A 22,264-nucleotide genomic window follows, 5' to 3' on the forward strand; every position below is an offset into this window, starting at 1 on the left:
GTTTTGGTCATAAAACCAATTGTATTTTGTCAGTGTCGTTGTTGTTGACGTTAAGCTCTTTAATACCAAAGACTATCATTTGCAGCCTCCAGTAATCAGTTTGCCTGCGAATCTCTCACTATAACTAATTTTCGGTTAACAGGCCTAATGTAACCAATCGTGTGTCCAAGACAGGATTTGTTTCATATTGCCCAATCTCAGGGCCATTTACAAGAGGAAAAATTGCTTGTCTTATGAAAGACGTGTATTATTTTCCCCGCATTGATGGCCCTATTATTGTTCTTGCTTATTAGATAATGCGCAACTTGCTTGGAACTCATCTTGGGCACGGTGGAGTCTATACAATGTGCAATCTTTTAGAAGACAGGTATGGCCCCTGTAGTATCAACTGCAACATTCTGTTCATTCATTGCAAATCATACATTCACGTTATACCCCTCTCTCCCAGCAACGGCTACTTACTCCCTCCCGCAAGGTGACCTTTGCAGAGGGATTCGACTGTACATCCAATGCCGAATTTATACTACTGATGGAAACAAGTTATGGACTAGCGCTCAAAACACGTAAACAGAACTACAGAAACAGTCGGTCATCGGAAAATGCCCGAATAAAATTGGTCAATATTCGACGAAGTCGTAACTGAGGTCGGAAATGAAGTCTGGGCAAAATTAGTGCTAAAGCACTTCCACTTTGCAGCTAAATAAAACGATCTACAGTTTCTTTGGTTTATTTTTGCAGTAATAACAGTTCCGATGTGATGCTGTTGCGGGGCTCCGTGTTCTTCATTGGAATGTGCTTATGGGGCTCACAGCGTGTACCTAACCTAAAGTACTCTAATTCAACTGTTCTGCCTTCAATGTTACTAGTGAGTATTTTTCAGTTTGTTGCAGTAGTCAGGAGCAACGCAAAGCTTAAAAGTGTTTTTAAGAATTCTAAGAACGGAAATTAATTTTTCACTCAGTTAAGCGTGTGCTTAAAACTATAGTACGTTTTTGGGTATATCTCGAGACTTTTGAATAAAAAAAAGTTGTAGACAAAGGCACGAACCGAAGAAAGATTGCCAGCTAGAAACCCAATCTCTTATCCTGTCATCTCGCAAAGAATACTACTTTCTGTACGAAGATGGAAAAATGTTACTGTGTAGGGATCTGTTATGTGATGTCGTAGTTTACAGATCGATCTCGCGACTTGCATTTCAAGCTCCGCAGTTTTTCCAAGTACGGTATTTGGTCCTTGTTCCGGGTGTCAGTAAAACGTGGGGTCGGGGCCGGGGTCGGGGCCGGGGTCGGGGTCGGGGTCGGGGTCGGGGTCGGGGTCGGGGTCGGGGTCGGGGTCGGGGTCGGGGTCGGGGTCGGGGTCGGGGTCGGGGTCGGGGTCGGGGTCGGGGTCGGGGTCGGGGTCGTGGTCTATCTTTTTTTTAAAAGAATGGTGTTTTAGGGTTAGGGGTTATTTTAGGGTTAGGGTTAGGGTTAGGTTAGGGTTATTTCTGGTTAGGGTAAGGGTTAGTATCAACAGTAACCCTGACCCTAAAACAGCATTCTTTAAAAAAAAAAAAGATAGACCCCGACCCCAGCCCCGACCCCGCGTTTTACTGACACCCTCATATTTAAATTATATGGAAATTCCTGAAACAACATTGAGTTAGCCGAATCGGTCTATTGAGTTCATCTTCTACCTCTGAGCACTGCAAGACCAATTCAAAACGAAGGAAGAAGTGGCCTTTAACTACATTACGTGGTTGTCCGATTTTGTTTAATCACTCGTATGATTACAGACCGAATTAGACTCCACTCAGTCCTACATGTATTACCATTATTAATACGAAAAAAAGGAAACATAACGGGAATAAGTACTGAAACACTCATTATAAAGAAAGAGTGTAATGAATGCGATAACGATTTTTTTTGGTTTTATTTCACATTCCCAGGCTCTTTCTTGTCATCATAATTTAGTAGCATTAGAAGTAGCGCTGTCTGTTCAAAGGCTGGTGAAGAAATATGGTCACGATCTTCATGTTGTGGCGTGGGATGCAGTACTGGACATTACTGAGGCTCTTCAACGACAGATCGAGGTACTGAATTAAATAATCAAATTCGAGGCTATCGCAGCGAGGATGATTATGGTGTCGGAGCTGTAAGCTTCTAACAGCAAGCTCTGTTGTATACCCCGTAAAGTGCTAAAACAATACGATAACGTTGTCTCACATATATTGGCAACTTAGTTGAGAATAAAAAAAAAATGGTAAAGCTATCGAGCTCAAAAATCATTGCATTTACAGCAGACAGCAGCGCACATAGGGCTCCAAAAAGCGATATACGATTTACGCAGAGAGCTCAAAGAAGCTGATTCTTAAGGTTACCTTTGATTTTCAACATCATTGACCTTGTGGGAATGGAGAACCGTCTGCGATGGTAGAAATTTCTAAACTTGTCTTTCAGTTGTTCGCACAGTCAATACACTTCAAGACCCGGTACCCCGCCTGAGGCTTCTAGTGTAAACTCGTATTACTTGCTTTCAATCTTAGTTTTTTCATGAACTGGAGCTGCGCTTTTAAAATTGCCTTTAATAGTTCTTTACAACCTCTACCCGCCATGTTTTTGACAGGGTTATTTCTCTTTTCATAACAGCAACATAGCCCGGGTGATACCGCTTTGATCGAGAATTTTCACAGTCTGCTGACCAGCATAGAAGAACTTTACGAGACAGAAAAGTTTAATGGACCAGAAGAGAGATTTTTTAACATAGTAGAGAAGGTTTCAAGCAACCGACCGGTTAGTAAAACAGCTTTAGTTGTTGTTATTTCTACTAAATTTCTAAGGATTACCACGATCGGTTAGTGCGCATGCGCGGCTGGCCTTCTCTGCGGGAAGTTCCGAGTTCAATTCCCAGGTGTATCGACTTCTTTGCTTTCCCTGCAGAGCTCCGTACTAGTGGAGAGAGAGAGGTCGGCCTCAGGATTATCAGTTTAAGTAATTTTATGAGTTGCGACGTAAAAATTGGACCTTTTTAGTTTCCCTATAAGACGGGGTGACCTTTGGAACCACACTGTGTGTCTGTCTTAGAGAGAGTCATCTAAAAGAAGAAAAAAAGGAAGAGTCCAACTCTGAGTTTTCGTTTTAGTGAGGTGTCCGTCTTATAGAGGCGTCCGTTAAGAAAGAGTTGAAGTATTTTTCTCAGACTGAAAAAAGGTAGTCAGTGTTTTTTCAAATCAATTTAAAATGCATCCTGTTTTTGAGAATCGTAAGCATGCTTTTATTGATTTGCAGGAGCGATCTCTTCATATCCTTGTGTCCTTCAGAGCTCAGGCAGTGCACCCTGCCCATGTAGGGTGGCTAACAAACCTTCACAGCCTAATGGAAAAGTATTTCAGGTACATGACGACGTTATACGATATAAGACGTTGTAGGAAAACGTTATAAGGGACTTTAAGATCCGACGAGGGGACCGCAACGAGATCGTCAAAAAATGATAATAAATAAATAAATAAATAAATAAATAAATAAATAAATAAATAAATAAATAAATAAATAAATAAATAAATAAATAAATAAATAAATAAATAAATAAATAAATAAATAAATAAATAAATAAATAAATAGGTTTTTAATAGGGAAAACCTAAATTTTGCACGTTCATTACAAGTTTTGTACATTTATTTGCAACTTGGGGAGCAAGGGTGGCGCAGTGGTGTGAGCACTCGCCTCCCACCAATGTGGCCCGGGTTCAAATCCCGGCGTCGACGCCATATGTGGGTTGAGTTTGTTGCTGGTTCTCTCCCTTGCTCCAAGAGGTTTTTCTCCGGGTACTCCGGTTTTCCCCTCTCCTCAAAAACCAACATTTCCAAATTCCAATTCGACCGGGAATCAGGTAGACGAAGAACCACTATGTGGATGTGCTACCTGTAAATCGTTATTCATTTATTCATTATTCATTTGCCGTTTTCATTGCACGACTACTTAGCCTTTTCCCAATAGAGGTCCCAGAGGAACTTGACCCTTTGTCTTTTCAGAAATTATGCGTAGATATGCACGTGAAGAAGACGAAATTTGAAAGAAACAGTTCTCTAGAGTGTTATCACATGACCTGTCTTGGGAAAACAAACATACAAGCTAAAGAAGTCTATTGCCAAATTTTAAGTGCTATGGAAAACGTAAACAAGCGACGACGAAATTATATTTCTCTTTCTGGGACATCGTTCCTGGGAATTCAGCTCAAGGAGCGATTAAGACTGAAAGAACTCAAATTCACTTTCGCTGCTATCTCGTCCTTGGATCTTAAATTCCGACCTTATTGTTTCCTTGATCTTTTTCAGATATGAAATCCGTACTAGCATAAGAGAGAAGGTTCTTTCTGTGTTGTCTTCCTTGTTAGCATCATACGGCCATTGGTATGAGGTAAGTGGAACTAATCAGCTTACATAGTAGGGGAGTTTGTGGTTAACGACTGCCGAAGTTGTTGTATTCACACTCCACGTCGGAGTTTGTTTATTTCAAACTTTTGTTTCGAAAACAGAGAATAAAAATAACGTTAGTGCACCACGTACAAATTAGGAAACCTTGTGAATTTCAATCCAATTTTTTGCACAGAAGCAGGTTATACTACTCAGGGCAGAGAAAATTTGAATTCCAGCTTACCCTTAGGATAAGCGGCACTCAAATTTTGCTTGTCCAGGGCCCTTGCGTCTTTTCCAAGTTTATGATTTATTTAGAAGACGCCCTGCCTGGGGCTTTGTCCATCGCTGGAATAAGCATGCATGGAAAGTTACTTGGAAATTTGCTTTTCTCGGATAACCTGCGACACAGACGAACCTAAACCTCTGGTTAAATCCGTCTGCGAGTCAGTGACAAAGTCCTTGTTCTGGGGCCACCACCTTCGTACCAGGATTTGAGTAGGCGCCATGATAAGCCCGTTAAAAAAGGCCGTCATCAATTTGCCAATCAGATTGAAGGGAAATTCGAAACGCAGCTCCGGTAAACCGTTGAGCTCGGTGGCTGAGGGATCAAACAAGGATCTCGGCGCTGTTTCGCAGACGTTACTGGCCAGCAGGGCAAGATTACGTCTCTGAGGCAAGCTATGATTCAGACGACCGGATGGGACGTTTCTCGAGTCTTGCTACCACAAGGTCAAAAGTTATACAAATGAACAAAACATAAACGCGAGTTGGAATCTGACCTGATAGAAGAAGGATAATGTGGAATTTTTTTTAATAGGAAGAGCTTCTAGAGTCAGCGGTGTTGCCATATCTGAGTCACATATCCGAGGACCAAGATGTCACAGTGCGTGACGCTGCAGTACAGATACTTATTGATTTGTGTCTGATGTGTGACTCCCAGAAGTGTCAAGATTTCCTCGACATTATTGAGAAGGTATGTTTCTTCAATTCCTGTTCCTGGTGTATTGTTTTTTCAGCTGAGTTCATAAGATGAGTTTGCAACCTTAAGAGAGATTCAAAACCTAACGTTTCGATCGCTTTGGCAGCGTGAATCCAATTTCGTGCTACCGCGAAATTCAAGTTGGTACCTTTTGCCGGAGCGAATTCAACTCCATAGCATCGAAAGCACGTTGGAAAATCATTAAATATCGCAAAACGGTAAAAAACCAAACTAAAAATGTCGTTGGGAATCGAATACATTTTATTAAAGGTTATTATCTTTTTTATGTTACTTTTTTACTTTTTCTGACTGACAAGTTGCAAACAGGTTTGAGTTATAGTCATTTCTTACGCTTGGTCCCCGTTAGTAACCACGACGGCAACGGCAAGGAGAACTTCAGAAAAGCAATGGTTTTAATAAGCAAACAACTCTGCACGTGCATCACATTTTTTGGTACATTTCTTTCCCTTCCCTTCACGAAGACTTTGCTCATGCTAAGTTCTTGTGACGACGTCAACACACGGTAACGAGTCTTTCTTTCTCTTTGTGGATTTTTATTCGGTCCTTCAGAATTCAATTCTAGAAAAAAAATTGCCTTAGATTCACAAATTGATCGGATTGGAATAATCGCTTCGGTTGCCGTCGTTGTAGCTGAAGGTCTCTATTCATTATAGCAGACTCAGATTTCATTCATATTTTTTTATTTGTTGCCCACTATTGAAAACTGCTATTACAGTCTGACTATAAATATTTGCAATACATTACAAGAACAAAGTATATAAATGATTCCTGTACGCTCTAAATCAAAAAGATCTGTTTTAGCCCTAAAAATAGAGACGTTTCGGTGAGTAAAATACAGTCCTATTTTTGAGTCTAATTTGGCCCCCTTAAATCAGGGCCAATATAGTCCAATTAGCTAGGGCTGATTTGGTCCCAGGGCTGAAATGGGCCCTACCGTGGCTGGAATAGCCTTTTGATTCAGCTTTTTTAGCCTAAATTGTGCTCAAATGGCTCCAGGAAGGGCTGAATCAGACTTTAGCCTGTAGGGCTAAATTAACACTTTGGGGGTGAAACAGATCTTCTTAATTTTCAGTGTAGGAGGACCAGTACTCTGAGTTTAAAAATAACCAAGAAATGAAGGTACTGCCCATTGGCGATAATGTAGTGGTCCTGTCTCTAGTAGAAGACGCAAAACACTGTCCCCAGTTAGTACCATCACTTACATAATTGTAATAATAACAACCAAATGCGCTGTTCATTTTTTTTTCAGGTTATCAGTAGACATGTGGAGCTACAAGGCAAAAGCTATCCACTTGAACAACAGCAACAGGTTATAGCCTATAATACTATGTTCGAATAGCACTATTTTTAAAAAGGAAGGAAAATGTGAACAAGTTTTAAGGATCCAAAACATCTCTATAACATTCTGCTCGTTGTACTGGTCAGCTATATGAAGTTATTTTTGGTACCCACGAAAGTCTCTTATTTAGCATTAGTGATCCTCCTATATACAAAAGAGAGTATTGATTTTATTTTAAGTGCTTTGTGGGTCTCATACTCGGTGTAAAAATCTGTGAATCTCACGAGTGACGTAAAACAATTAATACGAAGAAGCCATTGGGAATTCAAGTCAACGCAATAGAGCCAACGAAAATAACAGCTAGAAAAAACTTCACAGGTTTTTACACCGACGATGATCCCTTTGTTGTTCTTCCCTCTATAGTTGGTGCAAGAAGAAAAAGAACTAAAGGACATCAAGACAGCAGTCAGCGGACTGGTGGAAGTTTTTAAGGTAAGGATGTTTGTGTTGGACTGTTCACAGTCTCCTACTTTTTTCGAAAGATCGTCAGGATCGAGCGCTTACCAGTACGAGCGGCCACCTTGGTTTCATATGTACCCGCGGGCGTCGGGCGTCGGGAGTTGGGCGTCGGGGTGTTAACAAGTTTTGACACTCATCCAAGATGGCTGCCCGCAACGCAAAGTGCTAGAGGACTGTGAAGAGTCTATGTGTTACCAAAAAGTGGTTTTATATTGAGCATCTTAAACCCAAAACCAAACCAAAGAAATAACTTTGACCCATCACAATCGCCTGTGCAAGTTAGCAATTTTGAAAAAGTTATGTTACTGCTAGTGCTATACATCAGCATCCCCCCTCCCCCCTTTCCGAAATAAACTTCGTAACCGACCGAAATTTTTACCCTGCAGCGACTGGTCAGTCACTCAAACAAAAAAACAAAAAACAGCATAGCAACTTTTAACTATGGGTGTGAAAATATCCAATCCAGTGTCAACACTTATTTTACTTTTGTGTTGGTTCTTTTTCAACTTGTCAACCAGAACCAAGTTATTTACTTTTCCACACGCGTTCCCCGCGCTAATAGGCTAGTTTCGAATTATCAAAATTCGCAGTTTGGCTTCGAGGCTGAGGAGAATAAAACGACAGAAATGAATTATTTATCACTGAATTTCAATGCTTTTTCATTTGTTTTTTAACACTCAACTTCAGTGCTAAGTATGAATCTTAATAATTTGAAACTAGTCTACTGGGGCACCCTCAAGATTAAGTACAGATTGATTTGTGGCATTGTCTGAGTGTAGGATTCTCAATACTTAGGTGTTCAAAATGTTACATTTGGTAGCTAAAAGCGAGGCTCTTAATGCAGAGCTTTAATCAGGGTTCGTACAGAGTCTTGAATTCTTAAAAAAGTCTTGAAACTCGCCCAGCGATTTTCAAGACCTGGAAAAAGTCTGGAAAATAGAGATAAAGTCTGGAAAAATGGTAAAAAGTCTTGAGTTTATTTTCAGAGCTACAACAAGTGGTTTATAAGTGAAATTTTGTTTCGTTTTGGTCAAGTCTTATTCAATCTCGCCCGTACGTTTGCAGTGCATCGTGAATAAAGCTTTGTTCCTGTTTTTTTTTTTAAGGTCTGTATTGATCACCTATTTGATAACCTTGAGTCTGGAAAATAAATTATTGTTTTGGAAAAAGTCTGGAAAAAGTCTGGAAAAAGTCGTGAATCTGTACGAACCCTGTTTAATAGTTGTTACGGGGCTTATCCCACCCGGATATGCATCAGCATGGACTCACTCGGGCCATTTATGCGAGGAAAAATTAGACGCGTCTTAAAAAAGATGCTCGTCTTGTTTTAAGTAATAAGCAAACTTCTCGCATATATAGTACAAAAAATGTCTGCGCGGCTTAAATGAGACGCGACTTAGCTACATGTAAATTTGAATTGTGCGTTTTATCGACAGCACAAGTTGTACCGTTTGCCTCACGGCCACGCTGTTCGTACATTTGAACTGTTGGTGTCACACATGAAAGCACATTATTACCATGGATATAGCACTGACATCGCCAGCGTTATAAGAAACTTGGTATGCTTAACTTTTTTCTAGCATAGAAGAAAATACCGTAAATGGAAAAGTAAATGAGTAAATAAATTAATGAATAAATGGTAACATACAACGAAAGCAGTTTGAATGTAACACTTTACCTCTTGGACTCAATTTGTGGTTAACTATATTGAGCGTAAAAGAAAGTGAATAAAAGTTCGTCCGGATGATCGTAGTCCTAAATAGGACTGTTGTTGGCAGGGACAGACCTTTCGACAACCTGCGCGGTAGTCATCTTCGGGAACCAAATGAATTTTGTCGTCATTAGATGGTATAAAACTCCGATTATCGACGTAACCAGTCAAATGATATTATCGTGATATTATTGCTCGTCTATCATTTTTAAATGGCTTAAAAGCCATGGTTATATCGGCTGTGGAGACTCTGAATATGAGTGATGCGTTTCGAACTGTTTTTTGACATTGTAATATCGGTCGTCTTGTGAGTAAAATTGTCATTTTTTTTAGGTAATCCAGTGTTCTCAGTTTTGTTGAAAACGTCAAAAAACTAAAGAAAAAATAATAACTAAATAAATTGATAAAATCTATGAGGTGGACAAAGGACTAACGAACTACGAGTAGTGCTTTTATTTGGCGAATAATTGATCCTGGTTATGGCTATGACAACTTTAAATGGATTGCGGCATTCTCCACTCCAGAACGCAATGCAGTGTTTTAATGCTTGATCTCCAAAAATGTTATTGTAACTGAGAAACGTTTGGACATGATGTTGTAAATAAAGTGCATGTCATGTAGCTATTTTTTCGCTTCACTCTTTTCAAGTATCAAATGTACGTGTCAAAACTCTACAGACTGAAAAATGGGTATAACTGTGTGAAACAAATCACCTTATAACATTATAACTGCAAGCTTCTTACAAGTATACCTTATTTTCAGGCGTTTGAGTGTTTTCTTAGTTTGCGATGTGATTCCAGTTTACGACTTGGTTTATGTGATAGCAAATCAGAGGGAGGCGGTGGAAAGTTCAGTCCTTACTTTACTTGTACGCACAGGTAACCTTCCACGTTTAATTTGAAAGCGTTGCTAACTCCATTTTCAGACAGCCATATTCTTTTAAATGTAGTGACGCAACCTTTTCTTTTTTTTTTCCCTTAAGTGATGCTGATACAAAGGCATTGTCACATCTTGCGCTGATAAATTATTCAGAAGTCTTTGAAGTGATATTGAATTGTCTGCAATACGTAAGTTATACGCAACATTTGTTTAGTTTTCTCTAGTTTGACTCAAGCTTTCCTGATAAAACAGTGATCAACCTAACGTCAACCGAAGGATCAAAGACCAGAAGGAAATTGCCTGCGTGCAGACGTCTCCTATTTCCTTTGTTGCACGCGGAAAAGGGACGTCTGCGTAACGCCGTCGCTAATCGTGTTCCAGCGTCCCGCTGGCAGGGTATTCTATTTCGCATAAATCGGAAATAATATCCGGTTAGAAATAAGAGTTGACAGGCCAAACAAAACATCATAAGCTCGTGATACGGGCGAAACGTGACCTTGAGAGTCTGCTTGAACAGAGGTTTTTCTTCTTTTCTCTCTCTCTTAGTTGTGTGTTAAAAGTAGACCAAACGGAGTAACAACAAGAGCCAGAATGTAATTCGGAAAGAAAATTAGTTTGAACCCGCAGTTTTCTCAGGAAATTAAGCTTTGATATTGTAGAAATTTATATTCATTATATCTTATTTTCTCATTAAAAAAAACAAACAAACAAACAAACAAATCCCCTTTTGCGTTTCAATAACAGTCGGGAATGCAAATGTTTGATTCTTTGTTTTGTTTTTTAGGAGTGGGATTGGACAGTAATGGAACATGTTTTAACCGCGCTACCCGAGGTCTTACAAAATAAGAACCTAATACTATCAGCCAATCCTGCATTGAACACGATGACGTCAGTACTCTGTCACATGGTAAGGCCCCACATTTCGCGCCTTTACTCCATCTTAGACCCGGTTCAGACGCTTTACTTCACATGAGTCGAATCGAATTCAGTGAATTACGTTCTTGTGAAGTACGACGTCTGAGTCAATTCGAAATAGGTTATTGAATTTGGATCGGTTCAGCCGCTCATCACACCTGACTTAGTCGGGGATCGCATCGGCTGTGGACCGTCGTACATCAAGAGAGAATTCAGATGATATTCGGATGCGGAACTTCACTTCACCCCTTTTAGTCGATTTCATGATCGCTTAGGTATCCTATTGCCGGCTTTTGTTAGATCACTGTGTTTTCTTTTTTCTGTGCAGGTGTCAGAGCCTTCTTGTATAATTGACCTTCGTCGGGTTCCTCATGGTGTGGGCAGAGCGGGATTGCAGTCTCTCATATTTCCAGTGAGTATCAGTTGAATTTTGGTGCTCGTAGTTACCCATCCTCAGCACTTGACAGGTTTTCCCTCAGTTTTACCATAGATTGGTCCATTCATTGCGTCTTGATACTAAGCTACTCCAAATGCATATTTTGCAGGTTTTAACAGTTCTCGCTACATATCATTCCAGTCTTGACAGAGGCCGACAGGTGAGTTTAGCATTTTTAGGTAAAATCCGTCCAAACAGTAAGATGTTCTCACTTCCTGAGTCTTTCGTACGTTTGTTGGGCATAATGAAAAGATAATGTACTGGTTTTCCATAACTTCAGTATGGTTTTATTCTTGTGGCACTGCAGTTAAACCTTCATGTGCGACCACATCTTGAGATACCACCCATCTTAGAAAAACAAAATAACCTCCCAAAAGCGCAAACCCAAAATGCCAGAATTTGATGCTCAAAAGGATGATGTCTTACAAGTGTTCAGTTCTTTGATTGGAAAACTGAACTTGGTATTTTACATAGGTAGTCTCATATGAGAGGTGGTCGCAAGTGCAGGTTCGAAGGAACCAACAAAAGTTTTCCAGTCATAGCACTATAATGGTCGCTAACTGAATGCTCCAGTGTTTATGAAATAGTAGTAAACTTTGTTTCTAAGGAAACTGTGAAAGGTTTGAACCTAGGAGTCATTTCATAAGTAAAGGACCACGTAGAGTAAAGGAGCACAGTCAGGACAACGCTAACCCGGCGACCATGCTCCACCTATGTGTGCCATAGGAAAAGAACTCAAGGAAATGACAGGGCATGTTTTTAAACTTTTTTTTTTTTTTTGGCCAAAGGCAGGGTTTGCACAGTCTGGAAAAGTCCTTGAATTTTCTTCAACTTTGAATGTAGTGGTCTGGAAAGAGTTTTTTGATGCTTTTTGGTTGTCTAAGACAGAATATAAATCATAGCTCAGAGAATTGAAAGGTTATTTACATAAAGTGCTCTATGTGTTATGCAATAATTAAGCACCAATTTAAGATAAGTGAACTGAAAAATGTAGAGAAGTTGGTGAAGCAAACGGTTCAAGCCTTTAAGTCTTATTAGAATAGACTGGGAATGTGGATTTTCGTTATTACCTGTAAAATTATATTCCTAGTAGGTGGTCCTTGAAAAGTCCTTAAAAAGTCCTTGAAAAATGGTTGCAACTTTTTATATGAACCCTGAAAAGGGGTGTCCTTATGGAACAGTTTCACTGTACTGATCTTGTTTGCGTATGCTTGACCTAGTTTGAGCTGGTCAGGACATTGGAGTTGGGTTTAGTGACAAAGTGCGCCGTGCTGTGTGTCTCATCTCTGACATTGTGCACCATGGAGATGCAGGCAGTCATGAAAAGGTTGGTACATTCTGTTTTAACCTCCATTACATTATTGTCTGACGTCTGAACTATTCCTTTGGCATACGTGCAAGGCTTTAGTCTATTTTTATCAGCCCAGGCTTAATGTCGGACTATAATTACACGGCACTACCTGTTTGTTGCTGTTACGTTTTGATTTACGTTCGAAGTGATTTTCCTTCCTATTTCTAAAAATGTAACCGGCTTTGCTTTCCATGCTTCGTCCCTCGGGATTCGTCGAAAACTTTGAGGGCCAAACTATTTTGTCTTGCTAGATTGAAACTCTCAGTGTTGCGCTTTGTGTAAAGTGTTTTTTTATCCTTTAATTTTCCGTTTTCCAGCCTTCTTCCAGCGCTACTTGTCCGCTTGACCCAGATCTCTGCAACCGTTTCCATGGCAGCACCTATGCTGGAGTTCCTCTCAGGTGTGTACTGAAAGTTGTTCACATTTTAGGGGTTTATTCAAATTTTAAGTCCTTTTATTTCCTCTGTCATAGTTGTGGACGTACTTTTTTTAAACAGGTCTCGTTCATTTACCTCATTTGTACGCCAGTTTCCAGGACAGCCAATATAAAAGCGTCTTTGCTATTTGTTTGCCATACACAGATCCATTCAGGTAAGTCTTAGTTGTTGGCGATTTTCTAATCAGGGTTACTACGTTCAGGAAAAAAAATCAGTGAAAACAAATTTTTAAGTCACTGAAAAGTCAAGGAAGTATTTTTTATTGCCCACAAAACCCGTGAAAAGTGGTTGAAAATGAAGGGAGGAATATTCATCAGTTTGATGGCGTCATGAAAAAAGCTGAAGCAAACGTAAACTCGGATTGGTTTTTGTTAATAGACACCTAATGCAAGGTCCGTGAAAATTTCTAGAGGTAAGTAAAAAGTAAGGGAAAATTCACAGCATTTTTATTTTGTTTCTGATTAGTGGCAACCCTATTGAGTATTTTATAGAGTTTGTACGATTCTATTTACCTACTTTGTCCACAAATGTTAAGTTGTTGCGCGTTTGTTTCTCACACAGGTACTCTCAGTACACCGTGACACTTGCTTATCACGTGATTGCCGCGTGGTTTGTCCGGTCACGTGTAGCTTATCGCAAAGCATTTGTTGGATTTGTCAGCAAGGTAAGAGAGTGTCTATTTCTCAATACTCTCCTCTATGTTCTGTGAATATAAATGTACCATACATACTGCTACGTCAACCAGCTACGAATTCCAGTCCAACCTGGAACAAAAAATGAGTCGACAGAAGTTCCATCCCTGCCGGAGCTCTTTATCTCTAGATTTTATTTCTTTGCTCAAAGCTCTTTATTGTAAGTATTGCTCTATATTCTTCCTTTTATAGGTGTTCACGAGTAGAACTGTATTTTTCCCAAAAACTATAAACAACGAAAGGCTAAAACAATTTAACGAATCCAAAAACTACAACCGTCAAACCAAAATTTACCCTTTCTCTGTCCTTACGCTACGTTGATACGCTCTACAACTTAATTATTATCTGATCCGAATTATATATTAAACAAGACTATTTATGGCAATTTCCTGGCATGCAGTCTCTTAGGGCACGACGTAACGCTAGTTCATTAATCCTTTTGTCCAATGGGATTACTTAATTATTTCATCCACTCTATGGCAGGGTCTTAAATCAAGTGCTATAATCCCGGAGCGTTATGACGCAAGACCCGACAGCCCCGCTTTGGCGGCTTCCAGGGCCCAAATGGGCAGCGTGAGTAATCAGCCCTCGCCCCAGATCACTCATCGGTCAGTTTCGCCCGTGACCCATAAAGAGACTGAAGCAGCGTGTGAACTGCATTCCGAGATGAGTGAAGTGTGTATGGATATGATGGCTAGGTACACATTTGCTCCTTGTATGTCACAACCCACCAGGTAAACAGTCTTGTCTTCTCAGTGGTTGTTCGATATTCATAAGTAGTAAAACTTGTTTTTTATCACCGTAGTTTTATATGCGCGCCGTTATTGACTTGCTAGGAGATCCAACAAGCAAATATTTCGACGAAGTTGCCAGGCGCAGAAGTAAAAATACCCACCTTCAGTCCGATTTTGACAACAAATGCATGTCGTCATAGATGTTTGCATTGCATTTTTGTAGCGGCGGGTCGATGCATTTGCTAATAAATTGTCGTTACTGGCATCAAAGTGTTCTAACATTGTACCGTTACTACTATTACGATCATAAATATAAGTATATTTACGACGCTCTTATAATTATTTTTTACAGAACATTGACAGTAAGCCTGTAAAATATTTTGTTATTTTTCCCTGACCAAACTGTTCCAGTGCTGATCGAAGGAATGCAAAATCTTAATGGAATTATTATTCGTGTTCAGGACTAAAGCCGTAGAATATATGCTGGCCAGCGGTCACTCCCGCACTTGGATGATTGGCAACACGATTGTAACTATAACAACTTCCGGTACATACATCAGTTTGGATGGAGTGTGTGAAAGCTGCTTTACACTGAGGCAAAGAACAGGTAACCTTGTTCACGGTGAGAAAGTTAAAGTCGAGAAAGGTCCTAAACAGCGAAAAAAGGCACCCGTTGGCTCGAAAGAAGAATCTCCTTCTCAGGCCATGATCGACCACATTCACGGCGCTGGTCCCGGTCCCGGTACTCAGGCCCCTTCTGGTGCTCAAATGAGTGCTGAAGGTTCAAGCTTGGAAAAAACGGCTCTTCACAAGGTGCACTCTGTTGATACTCCAAAGTTGATGTCTGAAGCTCATGGCAGCGTTGCTTCTGAGCGGAGATTCAGCGAACCTCTCGTTCCTGTTAACCCCCAGAACTGTCAGTGTGTCTGCCAAGGATGGGCAGAGATATTTATCCGGCGACCCAGCGGCAACATTTCTTGGATCATGCGCATTCAGAATAGGGAATCATCAATGCATTTGGATAGTGATATTAGCACAGCTGTGGTGGATGATCCCCAGATTGGTGAATGTAAGTTGACTTTTTATTGCTGGTTAAAGGGGAGTTTGTATTATTAGTTAACGCAGCGAACCGGAGATACATGAATATCTTTTAGATACATATATTTGCACCAAAGTACAATTTGAAATTTTTGGTTTTCTCTAAATGTTAAACCATGGAGTGCTATAAATCGCACAGCCCACGTTTGCCTCTTACGCACTTCCCTACTGCTCTTACAAGACACCTAAATCTTAAGCCAGCCAGAAAAAGAAAAACACACCGTAACCGTATCACAGGAGAAAAGGAGCTTTAGCGACGACGATGGCGACGGCAACGAGAACGTCTAAGAAAGCAATAGGTTCAATATGTAAAACAGCAACTCTGCACGTGCAGCACACTTTTTGTACATTTCTCTGCCGTCACTTCACAACTACAACTGCAAATTCCATCACGAGACGTTTTATGGAGGACGTAAATACACCTCGACGAATTTTTCTTTCTCCTTGTTAACTTGGGTTTGGTCCCCACGAATTCATTTACAGGGAAATTAAACTACATTTGACTTTTTTAAGTGAGGTGAAATAATCGCTGCGTGCAAAACTGGACGTATCCCAATAATCGCGGAAAATTAAAAAAACAACGCTGTGGCCGTGGCCGTGGCTATTGCTTAACCTTTTTAATGTTTACTTTGCGGGCAGTGTTTTGGCCAGCATATTTTGGTTGGCATCCTCAAGTGGCCCTGGAGACGAAGGTAAAAAAGATGAAGTGTCTTCTCCAACCGCTTGGCGTTCATAGGACACCCTGACGGCCCATGAAACCATTTAACCTAATTGCCCCTCCCCTCTGTCCCCTGCTCAATACCCGCCAGGATTATTGGTGCTACTGTCATACGTTTACCCACGTTGTTGGGACCAAAGAAACCGAATAATTCTTAACTGTTTTTTCTTTCCTTTCCCTTAGTTTTATCTCCACCTAGCGACAAGCTTGAAGAGATCCTGAGCACAAGCACAGAAAGTGGATCCGTTATTGTTGACGTTATCCGGCAAACCAAGCCACCAGAGGGGAAGGGTGGGGTCGTCGACGCAGGTTGGTTTGTTTTAATATCAAATGGTAGTGAAGTTCAGTTAAACACTTGAAGTATGAATCGCAAACATTTGAAAGAGCCCCTGTACACTATAAGGCTATATTGACACTATACCATGTAGCTTTTGCACTGGCACGAAAACCATACCGGATAGGGGTTCTGTTCACACATAAGGACGGTTGTGGCGGTGCGATTTCTGTTACGGGGCGAAGCTGCGCCGTGCTGATCTCTAAAATGGAGAGTCACCTTTTCTTTGCTAATTTATTCTTTACCTATTCAATTAGCGCAATCTTAGGCCATGATGTATTAATTGCAAAAAGGGTGAAATGTTCCAAACAGATTGAAACAAGAACTTGTATTCATCAATTGACGTAAACGGAGGTGACAGCAAACCCGCTGCAAATGAATAAGAGCGACGTAAGGCAATTTTAATTTAGTCCAAGTGTTTTAAAAGCCAAATAATGTTCTCTCTCTTTGGTTGCCGCCCCAATTAGCCCTGGAAAACTCACCTTCTGCCTGGCAGCAAGACAGCGCTGAGGGATACAAAAATCTGGAGCCACCTCACCTTGACTCAGTGTCAATGTACACACCTACTGGAAGCACAGATTCACCGCCAAGTACACCTGCGGATTCCATGGAATCAGAGTCATTTGAGGCAAGAGGCAGGCTTCTTAGCAGAAGCCCAAGGAAGAAGCCGAGTTTTTTTACAGTGAGTTTGAAATGTTTCAAGCTGCAATTTCATTAGCGCACTAGGAATGTCTTTTGTTTGGGTCAAGCGAAAGAAACCGGCTTCTTATGATCTGTGTAATTAAACTTTATACAGTCGAACCCTGCTTTACGGGGACTTCGGCTTAGTACTGTCACCTCGTTAACTTAAGGTGGCTCGACGGGGTTTTTATACTGCCTGACTACTTGCTTGTTCCTTGTAAGCATTTTGTATTGTCCAGATTTTCATACCATCGTGAATTACAAGCCACCAAGCTTGAAACTTGCCGCGCTTCAGTAACCACCGAACACTCTCGGAATATGGTAATAAGGCGCTTTGCTTTGTGCAGTTACTGAAAGTAGCAAAACAAGAGATCAAATAAACCGACTTGGCTGCAATACCGAAGCTTGAAAGCTAGAACATTTACCGTTCTAATGCAGTGAGGAAACATTTGTGAGCATTTTGCTGAATCGTTGTTATTAAAGGCTGATTTAAGTGTGAAAAAACAAAACAAAAACAAAAACAAAAAACAATACAATACAAAAAAACAAAACAAAACAAAACAGAAAAAGACCCGCTATATTCGAAAGTGCACTCGAAGAAATCATCGAAACTTGGCCAAAGTGCTACCCATAATGTACATTATCCATAGTTTAAACCGATTGTTCTAAAGAATTCGTTTCTTTTGGTAAATACCAAATAACAAACGTTTGCTATGGCAACGTTGCGTTGGTAGGGACGCTCCGATCTTCAAAAACCTAACTGAATATCAAACTTTAACGTATTGCTAGTTTGCTTGTAACATTGATATTGCGAGAAAATCATGTCCAAGTGTATTACTCTGTTAAATGACGACCAATTTTCCTTGTGTTGAATTCGTAAGGATTCTATCCAAGTTCACGAAGGGGGAAAGAAGAATCTGTCGTTAAGTGTTCATGTCCTCCATAAAACTTCACGTTAGGAAGTTCTACGTCACACTCCTAAAGTGCTCGTCAAGAAATGTGCCAAAAAAGTGTGATGCACAATTATTGCACGTGCAATACAATAATTTGGATCGAAACCCACCAACTATGAGCGAGGTTTGTGATACACCAATCACCAACAACCACGGTGGTGCAAATAGTACGACTCAGTAAATCGACACTATCTCCTGATGAAGACCTGCAGTGTGCTGTCGAAACGTCGCGATCAATATCAAAGTGACAATCGTTAGACAAACGATAAAAACTAAACCCTTTATACACATTATCCACCATGATTAATATCTTTCATGACACCTTTTTTGTTGTTGTTGACCTTCTTTTTTTTGTTGTTGTTGTTGACCTTCTTGGTGTTATCGTGTTCGTGGTTTTAACCAAAGTTATGCTTTCAAAAACTGACTCCTTTGTATGATAGCTACTACAGTTACTTCTTTGCCTTTTCTTCTTAACTACGACTCTGAGGTTTAAGATCACTTTGTTGATGAAATATCAGATGTTTTGTTGGGTACTAAAGAATTTTTTTTTTTATTTCCTTAATGAGTTGCTATTAGTTTTTGAAGGTGATGTAACATGTCTTGTATTTTACTGTAGATGAGAGAGTCAGAGTCCTCAGACATACTAGAAAGCCCAGAAACTACCTCCATGCAAGGTATGATAACTCAAAATCATCAAGTTGATGTTAACCAGGCAACATGGGCAAAGCTGTTACCAAGTAGCAGTGTGCGTTTGAGACTGGTTTTCAATCGAGATTTCTCCGTGTTGCTGCACCATGGGATTAACTGAAAACATCTGCTCAAAGAGGCTGGGTTAGCACCTTGTTACCTAACAAACCTTCACAGAATTCTACGGAAATGTAATATAACTGCAACATACTTTAGAGGAACACTTGAGAAATGCAAAAAAAAAAACATAAAAGAACGCTGGTGGGTGAAATTGAAGAATATTAAACCGGATGTCCATTAACGTAAAATTAAAAAACAACGACCTGCTTTTTCAAGTTTGTCATAGTTTGTATGAAAATATGACTTATGATGCATATTATATATACAATGCGGCGTTGAAGTTGTCAGCGAAAAGCTTTTCGTCTAACAATTCGTACTTTAAACCTGCCAGTTAATGAAAATAGGCAAAATTATTGAAAGTATCGTCCGTCATCTAGCTTAGTAACTAGCCCCTTTTAGAATTGTTAGCAAAGGATTTAAGGGAGACGTGCCATTCCCTTGAACCTAAATGCAACTTCTAGCATGTGTTTTCTTTACCATCGCACTTTAAAAGTTGCCAAAGTCAAAATTGAACAGAAATTCAAAATATCATTTTCATGGGAAAGTATTGCCAGTGAGGTTTTATTTGAATGGTCCATAGGATTTTGTCCACAGACTCAAAAGTTAGAGCCGCCTTACAAGAGACCATCCCTCACTTTAGGATTAAAAGGGCCAAGCACACGTACATGTCTATTTGTTGCAGCAACTTCTCATGACTGATGTCGATGTTGAATATACATAAAATGTTCTGCAATTGGTATAGGATTTAATGGAGCCGAAACCAATTGTGGAATTGTAGAATTGCACGCATTTTAGGCATCCTCCTGATGAACAGTTGCGACACGTAGATGTATCTTTTTTAGCAACTTCTATAATTTGCAGTCTGTCCACTTTGAATACATTATAACTGTATGTTGAATAAATGGTAAAGATTATATGTTAATGAGTCCATCAAAATGGTTTTGTAATCGTGTTAGGATTTCCAGATATCCCGCGGGATCAGACCAGGAAAGAAATGACCTTTGAAAAGGTAAGAATAATAGTTGATAGTGTGATGTTCCGGTTGGGCTCTGCTTAATTTCTATTCTTTTCACTGGACGGGTAGAATTGAGTCTTCAAGTTCACCCCTTCGAATTCCTCTCAGTGCAAATCGATTTTAGTTCTTGGCGCTAATTGAATTCTTTGTTCTTCGGCTAAGTTGCTTCATGGTGGGTGGAACTTTAGTTTTTCAATATTTTCAAAGAGACGGATTTGTCTGCCCCAAACGCTGTTTTTGTTGTTGTTGGCCGTAACAGAGTACGGCGTAGGCAAGGCTTCTTAACTCCTTCTTTGGCCCCTCCTGCTGCCCCTGCATTATATTCCGCAAAGCGTTCCCTCTCCTCTTTTTTCCCTTCTAAATCTTTATAATTATTTTTCTCTTCTCTACATATGTATTTGTATTCAACTTGTTTAGTGATATTTTGTGTGAGTGAAATAGAAATTGAACTGAATTGAGACAATTCTTTTTGGTCCAATCACGGTTATCTATTGTTCGTAAGATTAACATAGCTTCACCAAGTAATTTAACTCAAATTTCCTTTAGGTCTTTGTTGCCTCCTTCTTTGCGTATTTCACTGATAACTTATTACTTTGCTGGTTTTTATTTTAGCCGCAACTTGGAGTCTCTCCCGCTGAGCACTTCCCAGTTTCCTCTCTGCCAGAATACAGCCAGTGGCAACTGAAGAAAGCAGAGACCAAATATCTGTCATCATCTGAGATGTACCGGGTAAGACTGGGCAGTAGGGAGGCAGTATGTGCTACGAGATCGTTTAGATCTGTTATCTGTGACTTTTGTGACACCAATAATAAAGAATCATAGGATTGCTCATCCCCTCCCTCCAGAAGTAGCAGAGCTGACGTGCTGTACACAGGTGTTTTCCCTCTTATTAATTTCTTTTTCGCTGCGATGAATCAGCACGGTGGCCGGGGATGAAACTGGACTGCGTCCTAATCGACGTTAAGCCCATAATACCCACTGAAGTCCCGAGAGCCTTGGCCACACCACCTGGATCTTCGGTTTGTTGGAGAGGAGCAATGGAGGGGTGCGCGAGAGAACGGGGAAACCGCGAGGAAAACCGGGCGTAAACCTTTCTGGCGACTTTGTTGCTCATGTAGTGCTTTTTATTTTAAGTTCGAAAAGAGATAGTTCGGTGAAGGTACTGGTCTGTAGGTTTCTCCTCTTTATCCCAGTTCACTAGAATGTTGAGCCATCTGTGGATACTCTGGCAAAGGCAGCACCTTTATTCGGAGTTGGTTTAAGACCCCGAGTAATTGGTTCCGACCAAGGGCCTACCACTTTTGGGGTGTGGTACAAAATTAATGAACCAAACGTGGCATACTTTTGTTAGCCTGCTCCACTATTCGAGGTTAGAGTACGCCTGTGACGTAGGCTAAACTTATGATAGTGTTTGCGTTACTGTGTAGCTTGCAAGTGATGAAGAGAGTGTCCATTCGCTGAACATTGACGACCATGATCACCATCACACTGGTAAGTTTTGTCAGAGGGTATTGCTTACAGACAAAAACCAGATAGAAACATACAGATACAAGTTTGTTATCTTCAGTGGTTATTGTTATTGACTGAAAGGAAGAAACTTGTTAGCAACGCTCTGCTTACTTGGCCATTTCTCATAGGAGATAAGAAGACTGACCAACCGGGCAAAGACTATCCACAACAATATTCTACCACTCCAAAGAAGATAGAGAGACCGAAGTCACTAACCCTCCATACCCTGTCAGTGGATCCGCCAGTGATTCGAGAAAGCCCCGAGTTCGCTGCAGACAAGGTCTTTACCGATCACGACAAAGCTGTAACGAGCGCAAACAAAGACAAGCTTCCCAGTCCTACGCGTTCACCTAAAGCGCGCGAATCTTCCAAAGACCTGGACACTGATCCCGAGGTAAAATTTAAATACAGTGCAGTCCTGATTTCTCAAAAGTTCGACTTATTCGAAAAAAAATGGCTCCCTTTCCAGTCAGATAGTAATTTCACTACCAGTTTTCCAAACCTAATGATAATTTATACAAAACACTCCTCATTTGATAACCCTGATGGACACAAATTTTTGGCGTCAAACTAAAAAAAAGTATTAATGAGGGAGCTCTGCAAACACCTTTTCATGGAAGCGGCTGAAAAGGGTACCCACCAGGTGCTTATGTCAAGCGACTCGCGATTCCTCTAGATTTAGGGGAAATGTACTCTAGCTGATTCGTTCGTGGTGGTCTCATGCCGTTATACGAATTCTTAGAGAAAGACGTCCGAGAGAGATGTCGTCTTTTATTTGGCAACGTTACCCTGTTCGTCTCCTG

The 22,264-nt window shown here is 40.4% G+C and overlaps 1 protein-coding gene across 1 annotated transcript in view; it reads left to right on the forward strand.

The window, feature by feature from the left end:
• Positions 1-22,264, forward strand: part of LOC140940363 (tuberin-like) — a 30,784-nt gene that overhangs the window by 4,059 nt on the left and 4,461 nt on the right. The window contains exons 8-35 of the mRNA XM_073389314.1: positions 294-367; positions 739-865; positions 1,928-2,071; positions 2,628-2,771; positions 3,267-3,370; positions 4,313-4,394; positions 5,211-5,366; positions 6,643-6,702; positions 7,096-7,164; positions 8,628-8,750; positions 9,665-9,780; positions 9,885-9,969; positions 10,566-10,688; positions 11,025-11,108; positions 11,242-11,292; positions 12,353-12,459; positions 12,801-12,883; positions 12,981-13,074; positions 13,482-13,584; positions 14,096-14,346; positions 14,808-15,415; positions 16,346-16,471; positions 16,964-17,178; positions 18,747-18,804; positions 19,894-19,946; positions 20,565-20,681; positions 21,380-21,443; positions 21,590-21,855. Of these exons, the coding sequence (XP_073245415.1) occupies positions 294-367; positions 739-865; positions 1,928-2,071; positions 2,628-2,771; positions 3,267-3,370; positions 4,313-4,394; positions 5,211-5,366; positions 6,643-6,702; positions 7,096-7,164; positions 8,628-8,750; positions 9,665-9,780; positions 9,885-9,969; positions 10,566-10,688; positions 11,025-11,108; positions 11,242-11,292; positions 12,353-12,459; positions 12,801-12,883; positions 12,981-13,074; positions 13,482-13,584; positions 14,096-14,346; positions 14,808-15,415; positions 16,346-16,471; positions 16,964-17,178; positions 18,747-18,804; positions 19,894-19,946; positions 20,565-20,681; positions 21,380-21,443; positions 21,590-21,855 (3,687 nt within the window). The remainder of the gene's footprint in view (positions 1-293; positions 368-738; positions 866-1,927; positions 2,072-2,627; positions 2,772-3,266; positions 3,371-4,312; positions 4,395-5,210; positions 5,367-6,642; positions 6,703-7,095; positions 7,165-8,627; positions 8,751-9,664; positions 9,781-9,884; positions 9,970-10,565; positions 10,689-11,024; positions 11,109-11,241; positions 11,293-12,352; positions 12,460-12,800; positions 12,884-12,980; positions 13,075-13,481; positions 13,585-14,095; positions 14,347-14,807; positions 15,416-16,345; positions 16,472-16,963; positions 17,179-18,746; positions 18,805-19,893; positions 19,947-20,564; positions 20,682-21,379; positions 21,444-21,589; positions 21,856-22,264) is intronic.

This window comes from Porites lutea, chromosome 6 (assembly GCF_958299795.1).
Source record: "Porites lutea chromosome 6, jaPorLute2.1, whole genome shotgun sequence".
Lineage (NCBI taxonomy): Eukaryota > Metazoa > Cnidaria > Anthozoa > Scleractinia > Poritidae > Porites > Porites lutea.